Genomic DNA, 15,278 nt, shown 5'->3' with positions numbered 1-15,278 from the left:
GTCAAACGGGAATATTTACAAGATGATGGCAAAGTTCCCGATTTAGCTTTAAGTTCCACAGTTTTGTTCAACAATTGTCTATAACTTTTACTTACCACTGTGAAAGCAGCAGCATCAGTGCCAACGGACTTAGTAGTAAAAGTGGCTCATAAATTCAGAGAAAACAACATGGCAGAGAAGAGAATTTGAAATAGAAATCATTATCCTCGTTACAGATAAAATCCAATCAAGATTAAACCGAATAATTACAGAGACAATATACTTAACACGCATGGTCACTTTTACTGCTATTTTAACATTCTATTTATATATTTTAAAAAATCTATGTTTTTTTAGAGTTTAAGAACCAGCAAAATGTCCTATGACTAGTACAAATTCAATAAACATTTGACAAGTTGATGAGCAAACAAAAAAATTTAAACCTGTGCCCAAATAACAGTGTTAGTATCACAGAATTGAGCAATGTACTTTTAAAAAGTTATTACTTTCAGTTATCAGTATTAGAGTTTGCTATAGCATCTTAAAATACTTAATTCCATTTCTCTGGTTCATACTGTTAATAACATTTATTGAAATGGGTAGCGACTGCCCTTGTAGCCACTGGTCTTTGCTCAGATATTACATTCTCTTTGAGGTCACCCATCACCCTCCCACCACTCCTGCCTTTCCCTCTCTTTTCTCCATAGCTAATAATGTAACACATTAATTGGCAAAAGTTGTAAATCAGCTGCAGTCCTGAGTACTCTTTAAAAGTGGACAGGAATTAAAAATTGAATCAATTTTATAATGGTGCAAACATTTTCATTGTTAAATAACAGCATATGTTAGTTACCCTTGTATTTCCTCTTTTCCTTAAAATGAAAAATTTAAACCCTTCAGAGTTCTTAATTTAACACTGATTTAAAAAAAAATAGGTGACTTCTGAAATTTATTTCAGCCATAATCATAAAGCAAAGAATGCAGTATGGTCTTTGAAAACAAAAATAAACAACTGAGCGTTCAAGTGGCCTCTTACTTGAGGGTGCTCTACAAGCCAGCACATCACAGAGATGCAGAGATGGGTGGGTATTGTTACTTAGGGGAGGGAAGCTCAGGTCTGCTTAGATTTAGTAATAGATTTAATGTTTCAACTGCAATATTCTCTCAAAACTATCTGATGTTCGTGAAGTACTTAGACCCAAGAATATCTTTGTAAATATCCTATAAAATCATGAATGCACATGTATTATGTTAAATAACACACCACCCCCAAATTTACTATGAAAAAATTCAAACATACAGTAACCTTTCAGGAATAGTACAATGATCACCAGGATACCTACAGCTATAGCCATCAATTATTAGCATTTTAACGTATTTGCTTTAACTAGAACCATTTGAAAGTAGAGACATAAAAGACCCTTGGCCCCTAAATATTTGAGCACATACTGCCTAATTAAAGGGACACTCTCCTCCTCGACCCGAAGACCACTATTATGTTTTAAATATAAAAATAACTGTTACTAAAATATCTTTTTGTAATAATCCATGGTCAATATTCACTTTTTAATCAGTGCAAGATTCAAATGCAGAATAAAAAAGTATGATTATTTCCTTACCTTAAAAGCATATTTGCGATTGATGTGATCCTCGGAGGTAAGCATAGCTATCTGAAAACTAGGCAACAGTATGCTTCCCAGAATACCCTCTTCTTTCTCATCTAAGAGATAATTGAACATCTGATTAGACTTTTAAATGTTCTCATGAAACAGAATAAATTTTCTTGAAACTTATTTTGACAAAAAAATCAAAAGATTTTCATATATTAATGAAGAATTCATGTATTGTTTAGGTAGTTCTTTGTAAGGTTTTAAAAGAAAATATTAAATAGCAGAGTATATATACTGCTTTACTTTCAACACGCTTCCCTATCCTAAGCAAATCAGAAATTGGCCCACATGTCAGAAAAAGGTCAATTAGACAGAAAAACAGCATACATTTGTTTGGCATATAGACTGCATGCTACAAAGCCCTTTGACATGTGATTCACTGAAACTACATTAGCATATAAGTGAGGACACAGAAAATTTATAAAAGGAATCCACCCACATGGCTGGTAGGATATAAATGTGCAACCATTTTAAAGCTAGGACAAATGGACGGCTCACTTGTCACATCCTTCAGACTTGGTTCAATTTCTCATTAATAAAGCCTTCCTTGACTGCTCTATTTTAAAGTGCTTCCCACCCTGACCCATCCCAAAGCCCTCTCTTCTCCTTCTGGAACTCCACCACTGTCTCCCCTCACCACCACCCCAATTACTGCTGATACACTGTATGTTTTAGTTTTTTATTTATCATCTTTCTCTCTCCACTGGAATGTAACTCCATGAAGACACTTAGAACAACAGTAGCAGATACTCAAAAAATTTTGAATAAATGATGATACACATAAATACATTATTGTAAACTATGCTATAAAAATCATACGCTTTTTAAGCATATATCTTTGAAGGGTTGTTTTTAATCAGTCGCTACAATATACAATAAAGTTATGGGAATAAATTACAGGCCTACAAGGCAAGCACATAAAATAAACCTAGGAAAAAGATAAAACATTAATCTCGGCACAGTATAGAGTCACATTATTAACTTGCTGCCTGGGGGCAGAGATGTTTATGAAACTTGAAATACATATAGTACATTGTTAGAGACCCAAAAGACAAGTCAATAAAGCTGTGCACTAGGCTGATGAACTCACCAATGAGAAAAACCATAAATGAGAAATAATTCCTTTTATTATGCTTACCATGTTTTTTTATTATTATAAACTTAACGAGGGATTTTATTTATTTTCCCCTCACTTCTAGACTATATGGTAAAACTTCCAAAAGAAAAAAGTCACATTAGAGGTTATTTCTATAGCTTTTCTCACAACAGTGGAACAAAATTTTGCTTTTACTATACTGTACTCATTCAGGTACAGTTCACTAATACAAGTAAGAATGAACAAAAGTGCAGATTTATTCTAAAAGGTAAAAAAAAAAAAGGCAGAGAGCAGACATCAATTATAGAGAACATGACAATTTTCTATAATTGAGTCATATTCTAATTTTAAATCCAACTTTATGCTTATATAAAGCATATAATCAGAAACAGCTTGAAGTCATTTTTATTAAAAGATCACTTTTTATCAAATAATACCTTCTTCTATGTTGCATAATTGGAACTTTAGGAAATAACTTTCCTAAAGTTATTTCAGAATATGCAGCATCAATAAGCACAGGGTGACTTCATTGGATTATCATGGACTGTTTCCTGGCCAGATTCCAAGCAGCTCTGAGATCCTGGGCAAGTTACTGATGCTGGGCATCTCAGTTTCATCTACTACAAAACTGAGGAAAACAAGACTTACCACTAAGGAACTTGTTGTGAGGGTTAAATTATTTAACAGACATAATGAACGCAATAATGCACTCAGCTCATACTAAGTGTTCAGTAACTACTGCCATTATTACATAAAACTGAAGGCATATAAAATCTTCATCTGTCAAATGACTAACCGAAGAGTCCCCTGCTAGATCACTTAAATGTTCCTAACCATGGCTTTCTTTATAGTTCTCTACCTAGGTAACTGTCTACCTAGGCAACTGTCTTACTGACATTTTTTTACTGTCTTAACTCTACCTAGGTAACTGTCCTAGTTTCTATCACCCAGCGGGCCTCGTATACTGCCAAGCGAAGGGTAGGAACTGAGTGATGTTTGTAGAAAGAACGAACTCCTAGTTGGGGACGGAGAGTCGGCCAGGCCTTTCTTAGACTGCACGGCAGCCTAACTTCTCCCTCTGCCCTATCCTACTTCCCTCCGTTCCCGGGCCCAGGTCCCGATACCAAGAACACTCCCCAGTAGGCCTCTTGCACCCTGATCTCCATCACAAGGCTCGCTTCCTGAGGAACACAACCTGGGACAGGAACCATAAAAATCTCAACATTTTAGCGGATGCAAGTGACATTTTAGATTCCCCCATTCCTTCTTTCGCTTTAAAGACGTTTGGGAACAAGACAAGAAATACATACAGTCACAGCTGGGTAAGTAACTTACAGACCGGAATGTTGTTACTCATTATCGTTCCTCGCCAGAATACTTCAATATTTTGCTAACTGGTCTCTTGGCTTCAAGTGCTACGGTGATTTTTCTAAAATGTACACTTGATCTTGATACTATTTTTTGTATTCAAGACAGGAGTTTAAATTCATTAGAATAACAAACAAATGCCTTTTGTGCCTTGATCTACTTTTTAGCCTTTACTCTTGCTACGTCTTCAGACATAACCTTCATTCCTTAAGTCCTATATGTAAAATTTTACAAATATGTCATGCTCACTCATGCTTTGTACATGCTAAGTCCTTTGTCAAGATCACCCTTCTTTCCTAATCCCTTCCTTGCACAGGCCTGGTCAACACTCATCAACACAACTGAATACTATAACATTTTTTCTCAGACTCCTTCTGCTAATCTGTGAGTTCCATAAGGAGAGGGGTTTATATTGTTAATTTCTGCATCCTACCACCTAATAAGATGTCTGGTGCATCAAAAGAGTTCCCTGGGACTTCCCTGGTGGTGCAGTGGTTTAGAGTCCGCCTGCCGACGCAGGGGACGTGGGTTCATGCCCCGGGCCGGGAAGATCCCACATGCCGCGGAGCGGCTGGGCCTGTGAGCCATGGCCGCTGAGCCTGCGCGTCCGGAGCTTGTGCTCCACAACTGGAAGAGGCCACAGCAGTGAGAGGTCTGCACACCGCAAAAAAAAAAAAAAAAGCTCCCTGTTAGCTACCACCCTAGTCTAAAGCCATCATCATTTCTACACAGTAACTGCTAACTCTTGTTTCCTTCCTTCCCCTTTATAACTCATTCTCTAACAGCAGCTTGAGTGAGCTTTTTGAAATGTAAATCAACAGCATATCACTCTTACACTTAAAAATACACAGCTGTTTCCTTATGGTATCTTGGGCAGAACCTAAACTCCAACAGAACCCAAGACTGGTGCAATCTCCCATCCATCTCTTTCCCTACTGTTAACCTCCTTGCTTGGTACACTGGTTTCTTTCTGCTTCTTCAACATCCCAAACACTTTCCTACCACAGAGCCTTTGCGCTATTGCTCCCCCCCGGCCTGGAATGCTCTGCTCACTCTGCCTCCTCCTTGTCATTGGGATCTTGCTACCTAAAACATCGGCTCAGAGCCCTGGTCCATAGAGGCCCTTGCCCCATGCCCTTCTTTTCATATCATGACCTTATTTTCCTAAAAACACTTACCATGGTCTTGTTTATTTATCTGAGTTTATCTACTGTCTCCCTGACCTCTCTAGATGACAAGCTTCATGGAAGCCTTCTTTCACTGCTATTTTGAAAATACCTGGAACGAAGAGGGTCCTGCTCAGTAAACATTCGTTGAGTGAATTGCGTCCCACGGTAAACTTCATCAATAGACTGACTACAGAACAGAGCAATTTCAGTACTTTATCACAGTGTTCACGATATGCCTGGTATATTGTAAAGAACAGTGGGAACCTGGGCTTCCATCTGGTGTTGGATGCTATCCTATTGCAAAAAAACAGTAAAGCTCTTATTCTCTCTCTGAATTATTTCCCATATCCGTAAAACACAGACTGACCTGTCAAAAAATTCTGACAGCACGTTCTGTATGTTAGTATATTAAATGCTTTGAGACATATGGAAGAAATGAATGGGGCCATTGTATTCACGGTACAAGAGAAGACGAGATTGGGAATTCCCTGGCGGTCCAGTGGTTAGGGCTCCACGCTTTCACTGTCGTGGGCCAGGGTTCGATCCCTGGTCGGGGAACTAAGATCCCACAAGCTGTGCAGCGTGGCCAAAAAAAAAAAAGAGAGAGAGAGAAGACGAGATCTGGGTGTTTAGGAGAAGAGTCTGGGTGCAGATCCTGGCTTTGAGACTTGCTTGGGGAGACAGGCCAGCAATTGGACCTTGCTGCCCTTAGTTTCCTCTCGTGTGAATGGGAATAATAAGATTTGCCACCTTATCAGGTGGCTGTGAGGAAAAGATGGACAAGATCATAATGTTATGTGCTTAGCATATAGTAAACTCCAAAAATTGCAAGCTATTATGATCATCTCACTAAAATCTGATAGTTTTTATTTAAAATCTGACATTTCCTATTGATAAAATAGTGAGAGTGTAGTATCATATGCTTCTTTCCAACCATCTGAAGAATGGAAGTGAGTTAAATGTTATACCTTTCCTTTCTATATCTTCTTTTTTACATTCCTCCTGTCTGGGGAACTGTACTAAAATTAATAAATACTTTGAATGTAAAATGCATATGGTTAATAATAATATGGAATCTCATACTCAACATGGCTTCTGAATTCACCTTTACTTTTTAAAAATTAGGTTAAAAGTTTTTCTATTTTAATAAAGGTGACAAGTAGCAAGCACCTTTCCATGAGCAATAATAACAGCAAAAGACAAGGAACTCAGTGAGCTTTTTGTTGCAAATTAACACTAAGAAATTTTTATATGAGAAGCAACAAACATTTTCTTGTTCTTATTTAAAGTTCTAAATGGTCTATAAAACGTACTGAAAAAGGGAGAAAAGTACAAATTATAAGCTTAGGAATAATGTATGAGTTACAAATCCTGACTTTCTGCAAGACTGGGAAAACCTTTAAGGAAAATTGTAGAGTAAGTCTGGCACTTAACTAAAGATAATACCACAGTTGCGGCCTGACCAACATCTCTATGACAAAATGAAAGTTTATAGGTCTGGTTAATTCTGACTCAGCAGTACTTCTCAACCACAGTATTCAGTGGGGGGAAAAGATGAATACAATTCTAGTAATTTCTAAATCTGAAGGTCAATATGCACATGTTGCTTTGATAGATGGCCACAGAATTTTGTCACACCTTTTTCTGGACAATCACAAAGTAAATTTTAAAACTGCTAATAGGCTCTAAAATTCTATTGTATTCTGTGGTATATAAATGAGTAATCATGCACTGACAATCTAATTCTTTAGTGACTGTTTCCAACCAGATTTTAGGGAAGAAGGAATGGTTGTCCAAATTCATGATTTTATATTGTAGCTGAAGCAGATTTCTAGGGAGAGCACAGCCTATGCACCCTTTTCTCTGTTCATACCAGCTCTGTGGTATCTAACAGATCCACATGGCACATGATCAGAGACTTCTCTAGACTCTGACTTAAAATTGTTATTAATCAACAACTTATTAACCAGAAAACATTAAAAGAAGAAGAAGAAAAATAAAAGATGGACTTCCCTGGTGGTCCAGTGGTAAAGAATCCGCCTTCCAACGCAGGGGATGCGGGTTGGATCCCTGGTCAGGGAACTAAGATCCCACGTGCTGCCGGGCTACTGAGCCCGCGTGCTGCAACTACAGAGCCCGCGTGCTACAGAGTCCCCACGCGCTCTGGAGCCCCTGAGCCACAAGGAGAGAGAAGGCCGCGTGCCACAATAAAGAGCCCGTGTGCCGCAAGGAAAAATTCTGTGAGCCACAACTAAGACCCGCTGTGCCCCAAAATAAATAAATAAATATTTTAAAAAGAAAAAAAAAATTAGAGAGAAATGAAGACTGCCTTTAATAATACCTTTATTTCTTCTCCACCAACATTAGTAGCCTGGTTTGTAACCCTTCTGTAACTTTCTCAATGTTTCATGGAGGTCTTTTTGTTTTATAAAAAAGTGTGTGTGTGTGTGTGTGTGTGTGTGTGTGTGTGTGAACGGCTGGAAGGGATCATAATAAATACATTCTATGTTATTTTTCTTATTTGCTAGTACATCATGGCAGTCTCTAATCTAATGCACTAAAATCATTTGCTGGGGAGAATGCGATATCTAACAGACTGATGGCTAGATCTGACAAAACTGACAAGTAAAAAGAATCAAACATCAAACTAACGTTTTTCATCTATTAGGCACTGAATTCAAGGATAACATTATAGAGTGAATACTCACATGTTCTTCACACAAAACAAATCAGTTCAGCACAATCAGATTACAGAAACTGGACCAAAACTAAGACCAATCTGCTTGAAGCACAATATCCTTCTGTCCCTCCGCCTTACTCAGAATTACATGTCAATAAAGAAAAGATTTTCTTGATACTATTTGTTGATAATAAAATAGCAAAAAGATTTGTAATGTTTTCTCTTTAAAGAGTATCTGATACTTAACATATATTCTATTGTTTACGGTAAACTCACCTCTATAATAAAAGAGGCAAAGGTCAGAAAGCACGAACCAGCGTTTCTTCCATAGCTTCATGCCAGTACTGTCCTGCATTAGATCAGCATATGAAAGGATTTTTTTTTTCATTTCAGAAAATTAAAACTCATTTCTGGTTTTCTTATTTAAAATAAGCTTTTAAAACAAGGTGTGTTTGACATATGCTATACAGAACTCGAACTAAAACGTTAAGCAAAATTTTGGGTTTGTTGTCTAGGGACTTGTATCATATTAAGATATTCCCAAGTATACTGGTCTTTGAAGAGTAACACTGTCATGTAAAAGGAATTCTGTTGAAGCAATGTGATTTGGTTTCCTATTTGCAAGCAATTTGAAATCCCCTCTATTGAACACGTCTGCTAGCATAAGAATAATGTAACTGTGCAGCAGCGTGTGCATTCTGGAAAACCAGATTTAATAAATATGGTAATCTTCAACAAGAAGAAAAGTATGTGATTTGAAATTATTCCAAAGGTAATGTGATTTTAAATGACTGCGAATAAAGGAACCTTAGCATATAAACACATTTCATAAACATTTTTTTTCTTCTTACACAGACAGCTTGGGTTTTGCTTATCCAGCAGAAAAGAGTACCTAACTTGGCAGCTTTTTCTAAGTTATTTAGGTAATAAAAATGCCAAGCTCCAACAAAATCACAATTTTCATGAAAATTACCTTCCCACATGCACTAGAGCAAAACCACAAGAGAAAACGAAACACAGACCCAGACCCAGACTGAGACACACACACACACAAAGGCAAAAAAGAGGTCAGTTTGTATGTGCATTTACTTCTAGCTGTGACTATCATCTAAAAATGCCTTTAGAACTGAAGAAATTATATGGGTAAAAATCTCCTGAAGTAAGGGATCTGTCCTTAAAATTGACAGCTACACTAAGGAAAGCTCTCCCCCGCCCTCCCAAATTACATGGTATTTTCAATCTCCTAATTAATTATCTCTTTAGTACAGATAATTAAAAAGTTTAGATCTTTAAGCGGCTCTACAAACAAATATTCTCTGTAAGTCACACACCTATTACAAAATAAACACTCATGGTAGAGAAACTGGTTGGTAACTCTTTGGCAATACTAAATTAGCCAAGGGATCAAGAAATAAGAACAGCAATCATTTAAAATAAGGAATCCTATATCCTCTACAAAGCTCAATATCACACGGAGCTATTTCAATAGAATTTGGACTCAGAAAGTCTAGGTAAAAAAAACCTTTTAGCTTGGATAAGTTTAAATGTCAGATGGTTAAAATATAGTAAATGATCTTTAAGTAAAAATAAAAAGTTGGTATCCAAGTTACATACCCAATCAACTCAGTAAGAAACTGGCGAAACTAATCTGAATGGGAACTCTCTGGATTTTAAGTGGGTCTTCTGCCAATACAGTAGTTTAGTTGCCACCCAACTTTCAGACAGAGCAAGGTCTAATGAATGTTTCGTAACAAAGTCATTATGAATTTTACTGAATATAATTATTAGGCCATCTGAAAGCAATTAGCAATATTTGACAGAATAAATTAACACTATCAATGGACTAATATTTAACTTGCTCTGCATCATCTGTATACATGTAGAATCAGAGAGACAGGACAAAGAAAGATAAAGGTCTTGAATGCCGAGTTATCTCAGTTATCTGGAGTTCATTTATCTGAAACCCAGCTGCAAACTAGAAAGCGAAAAAGAAAACAAAAGCCTCTGAGCAATCCAAATAGATGTCACCAAGTCCAACGTACATGCATCCCTACTAATTCCAAAACGTACAACAATGTTCCAAAAAAGGTTAGTTACCAGGTTTCCCAGGTAACACAACTATACAAACCCCAACTTATCAGGGTATCTGAGTGACCCATGCTTGATCAAACAAACAAAAGAAAGAAAAAACAGTACAGACACTTAACAGCGGTCTTGAGAGCACAGAAGCAAAAATCTGAAAAAATCAGAAAAATCTCAACTTATGATCAGATTTCTCTATAAATTAAAGCAGAGAAGTACATGATTCTACATTTCTTCAATGATTTTTATAGGATAGAAAAATGTGCAATACCTCTGTTTTTTTTTTCCATTTTAAAAATATTTCTGCCTAGATATTTTTAGCATGCTGTTCCTAACATTTTCAGGCAGCATATATTTAATTTCAAATTCAGAAATACCTGCCCACCCCCGCCCACAATATCTCTAAGTAACATCCATTACTTTTTCCTTCTCCATTGTTCCCGTAACTCTCTCCATGGTAATAAGAAGTGAAGAATCTGGATGACCACTACAGTTCTTTCTCCACTCTATACAATTGTCTTAGGAGCCTTCGGCAGAAAAGGTCCCTTTTGATTCTGTCCTTTTTTCACATCAAATAGGAAAAAAAAAAAAATACCTGTTTATAAAGCCAACCTCGTCTGACCACAGGTGCATTAGGATTCCTTTTAATTGAATTTGATCTCTTTCCAAAATTATGAACTTTTTTTGAAGCCCGTGAAGTCTAAGGAAAAAAAAAAAAAGCCCAACAGAAAATGTGGTATTAATGCCTAGATATTGAGTTTATTTTTCATCTTCAGAATTTTAATCTCTTTTCAGATTTCTCTGAAACGTCCAGGATTTAATCTGTTCAGATGAATTACTGCAATCCCACTTTTGTGTCTTAGTTGTTTCAAATGTAAGAATTCTGCACAAAGATTTTTCCTCCTCTAGGATATTACGGAAGGATCACAAATCTCTCTCCTTTAAAATCCGCGTGTACAATTTTTAAAAAGGCACAGTGTGTGGCATTACCTGCTAAATAGAAGGAACCTTGAGTAAAAATAATATTAACACATTTTAAAGAATAAACCAAATGACAGCACTTTTTGATTTATATCTGCATTTAATCGTGTTGCTCCAATTAAAGAAAGTTAACAGTGCCATGTCACAAGAGCAAATCTAACAGATAAAATAGAAACAAACATATCACATCAAGTCAAAACAAGACTGGAAGGATCTGCTTAACGTCATGTAGTGTTTTCTTCTTTACGGACAAACTCTGAACGTGGATAATACCAGACAGATGGTGTTTACCATATTCTTATAAGTACACATAATCTTTTAAAATACTGCTGTTGTTTATTGTGAACATTTTATCTTGGTGGGAATGATAGCAGTAACCAACAAACATAAAGACAAAGAAGCTGAATTTGAATTTCTCTATGAAGTAAGTAATATCAATTTATCTCTTATTTTTCAACTTATCTAGAATCTTTGGAAATCTAGCACATTACATTAGAATCTCCTTTTATGAGGCTTGTATCAGTACATAATAGAATTTTAAGGCCCGATATCAGCCATTTTGGGGGGATACATTTTAATTTACTTATGAACATATAATGCTTAAACACAGTACAAATCTCAAATGTTACAAAAAGATACAAAAGGACCAGTCTACTCTCACCTCTGGACCCCAGCACCCAAAGAACCCAAACACAACCCTGTGAGGCGACTGATACCACTGTGTATATATGTGTCTATCCATCTGAATAACTTTTCATAGTTATGGAATATCTCTTTTTTTTTTCTCAAATAACTGCATACATAATTCCTACTCTTCAGTATCCTTCTTTAATTATCATATAAATTACAGATATTATGCATGCATGATAGTTTTCTGTGGTTGGATTTCTCATTTTCTATTTTGACTTCTGGGATTTATGTCATATTTTAGACAGCCCATCTGCATTCTGAGTTTATTTTAAAAAACCTCCATTGCTTTCTGTACTGCTTTTAGAGTTTTGTTTTTACCGCTTTAACACCTGATCCATCTGGAAAATTTTGGGTGTAAAGTGTGAGGAACGGCTCCAACCTTCTTTCCAGACAATGACTTACTGGCCCTCAACTGGTAAGTCATTTTTCTAGATTTTAATTAGTATAAATTTACAAGCATTATAATGCTGTGTTATCCTGCTAGTGTTTTATGCTAACAAGAACTAGAAATAATTTACATTATTTGAAAATTTATATTTACTTGTAATATCTGCAATATTTCATTTAAAAAACCTTACCAGGCATTTAAAATAGATAATTGTCTATTACCCATTTCTTTACAATAACCGTAATTTACTATTACAATTCTTTTACTATTATAAAATACACAATTATGTTCCAAATAAAGAAAATTCTTTTATCATCCCTTGATTTTCTTGCTATCCTTAATTTAGGACCTGAGCATTAATGTTACGGCAACTATTTATTCAGATTTAGCAGCAGGTTTTCTACGAGTTTGAAGACATTTTAATATTAAAATTCTAAATTTAAAACATTAACGTTATGGTTTAAAGTACAAGAAGCAACAACTACAAACTTTTATAGACACACAAGTCTGGGATTAGAGGTTAAACAATTAACATTTTTGTTTCTGATTACAAAGAAAAACCACCCACTACTGTTTCCATGTGGCTATGGCACTTTTCACATCATGGGTTCTAAACACATCAGTCATCAAGCACAGTGGCTTGATGGGTTTCCCTTTAGCAGTAAAAGATTTTACATTTTAAAGAAACAGTATAATATGATAGAATATATATTATTCTAGGTATACTTAATAGTCAGAAAATGGGAGTTCTAGGCCATTATATTAACCTTCACCATTAAAACTTAAGTTGATTCAATAAACTTCCATTTTCTCACACAAACATCCATTACATGTGTAAAATTATTCCAAATCTGAACTCTACAATATTTAAAAAATCATTAAATTATTAAAATATAAGCTTACTACTTTATATTCTAAGCCACTGCTTATGTCAATTACCTCGAACGTAATTAGGTTCACATAATAATAAAAATGAAATGATTATTCTAAAACTCTAAGTCCATTAAGAGTAATAGATATTACCAATTATACCAGTTATCAATAATTAACAGTAAGCAAAATAACTTACTCTGCCTACAGGGCTCACTGGATGCACCGCATAGTCTGAACTCATGTTATAGTTAGAAGCTTCATTTATCATACTTATAGGTCGTTCCTTCTTTTCGTCAGATGTCATGGTTGCAACGGTCCTGAAAATATAATATGCCAGAACGCTAGAACTTGCTGTTTATATAAACTACTGTACAATAACATTTCCCTAGAGTGAACAATGCTGGTGTCTGACTTTTTCAAAACAGCTGGGTACTAGTTAGAGCTTAATAAGCTCCAGAGTTGGAGCTTAATATTTATAACTACTTTAAAAATAATTAAGCACAACTTAATATCATGTTTATTTTAATAAGCCTTAATACAGATATGCTACTTGGTCATCTAACTGGAACATTAAAAATTTAATTACAAGATTAGCGATTCTAATATTGAAAACAGTAACAATGATAGGGAATTCCGTGGCAGTCCAGTAGTTAGGACTCTGTGCTTTCACTGCTGAGGGCGCGGGTTCGATCCCTGGTTGGGGAACTGAGATCCCACAAATTAGTTTAATAATTTGACCAAGTTTACAGTTTTCCCTGACCTTGCATCCTGTGCTCTTGAGCTTACTATCTGTGTCTGACCTATTGTAAAAAGAGCTTCTGGAATTACATTCCTCATGAAAAAAAAATTTAAGTCATGTTTCTATACCATACATAGTAAACAGACGGCATTCTGTTATTATACTTGACTGCAAATGTCCAGATAAGAAAACTGTTAAATTGTACTGTATTAAGTACGGATAACAGCAATTTCAACGCTAACCCCATTTTTTTAAAACATCTTTATTGGAGTATAATTGCTTTACAATGGTGTGTTAGTTTCTGCTTTATAACAAAGTGAATCAGCTCTACATATACATACATCCCCATATCTCCTCCCTCTTGCGTCTCCCTCCCACCCTCCCTATCCCACCCCTCTAGGTGGCCACAAAGCACTGAGCTGATCTCCCTGTGCTATGAGGCTGCTTCCCACTAGCTATTTTACATTTGGTAGTGTATATATGTCCATGCCACTCTCTCACTTCATCCCAGCTTCCCCTTCCCCTTCCCCATGTCCTCAAGTCCATTCTCTACGTCTGCATCTTTATTCCTGTTCTACCCCTAGGTTCTTCAGAACCATTTTTTTTTTTTTAGATTCCATATTTATGTGTTAGCGTACGGTATGTTTTTCTCTTTCTGACTTACTTCACTCTGTATGACAGACTCTAGGTCCATCCACCTCACTACAAATGACCCAATTTCGTTCCTTTTTATGGCTGAGTAATATTCCATTGTATATATGTGCCACATCTTCTTTATCCATTCATCTGTTGATGGATACTTAGACTAACCCCATTTTGAACAGAGGCATTCCATGAAACACTTTACTTACTGTTCATTCACTACAAAAATACAATTGTCCTGTGATGGCTGTCCTGTGACTGGATGTTTACAGGTCACTTTCCTTTCATTATGGCTGGAAGAAAACAGAATAAGAGAAAATGTACATGCCATTACCACAAACTTTAAAAAAATATCCTGGTAGCAAAATAGCCATTTCTTTATAGCAACATTAAAGTTAGTGAATAAAGGAGATGCAATTCAAACCCTCAGGTGTTGACACTCCTACATAATCTTTTCTACTATCTACCGTGTGTACACGTTTGTGTAAATGTTACTTACAGTTTTACAGTACAGCTAGACTCACCACTCCCAACCCCATGCCCACCACCAGTATGACCTCAATTTGTTCTTCTATTGTATAAACAAAAGTAAGTTGATCTGACTCCACAATCATTGCATCTTACGTGACAGGTGGGCCACAGAAAAGTATGAGTATCCACCTACGTTCATTATTTAGTATCCCAATCTAGGTACGTTACAGAAACCTAATGCCAAATTCATGATGGAAAAATAAATCTAACAGTACTACCAGATGGGCACTGGAACATTAAAACATAGTACCACTGGAAGAGCAATAATTTATGGCGTTTTGGCTTCACAAAGGAATCTTTACATAAATAATGTAATGGGATTGATTTTTATGATACCTGAAGTATGCTATAGAAAAATGGAATCTGAAGGAGAAAACAAAAATCTTAAAT

At 36.0% G+C, this 15,278-nt stretch overlaps 1 protein-coding gene across 3 annotated transcripts in view; it reads right to left on the bottom strand.

The window, feature by feature from the left end:
* PLEKHA5 (pleckstrin homology domain containing A5) overlaps nucleotides 1-15,278 on the bottom strand; it is a 242,566-nt gene that overhangs the window by 79,102 nt on the left and 148,186 nt on the right. For all 3 annotated transcript variants that reach the window (XM_082666875.1, XM_082666876.1, XM_082666877.1), the window contains exons 4-8: nucleotides 14,567-14,650; nucleotides 13,173-13,293; nucleotides 10,640-10,744; nucleotides 8,239-8,311; nucleotides 1,599-1,699 (exon numbers count right to left, since the gene is read on the bottom strand). In XM_082666875.1, coding sequence (XP_082523001.1) covers nucleotides 1,599-1,699; nucleotides 8,239-8,311; nucleotides 10,640-10,744; nucleotides 13,173-13,293; nucleotides 14,567-14,650 — 484 coding nt within the window. The remainder of the gene's footprint in view (nucleotides 1-1,598; nucleotides 1,700-8,238; nucleotides 8,312-10,639; nucleotides 10,745-13,172; nucleotides 13,294-14,566; nucleotides 14,651-15,278) is intronic.

The sequence above is a fragment of the Grampus griseus genome (genome assembly GCF_964374135.1).
Source record: "Grampus griseus genome assembly, chromosome: 11".
In the NCBI taxonomy this organism is placed as follows: domain Eukaryota; kingdom Metazoa; phylum Chordata; class Mammalia; order Artiodactyla; family Delphinidae; genus Grampus; species Grampus griseus.
This window is presented reverse-complemented; position numbering and strand designations above follow the sequence as displayed.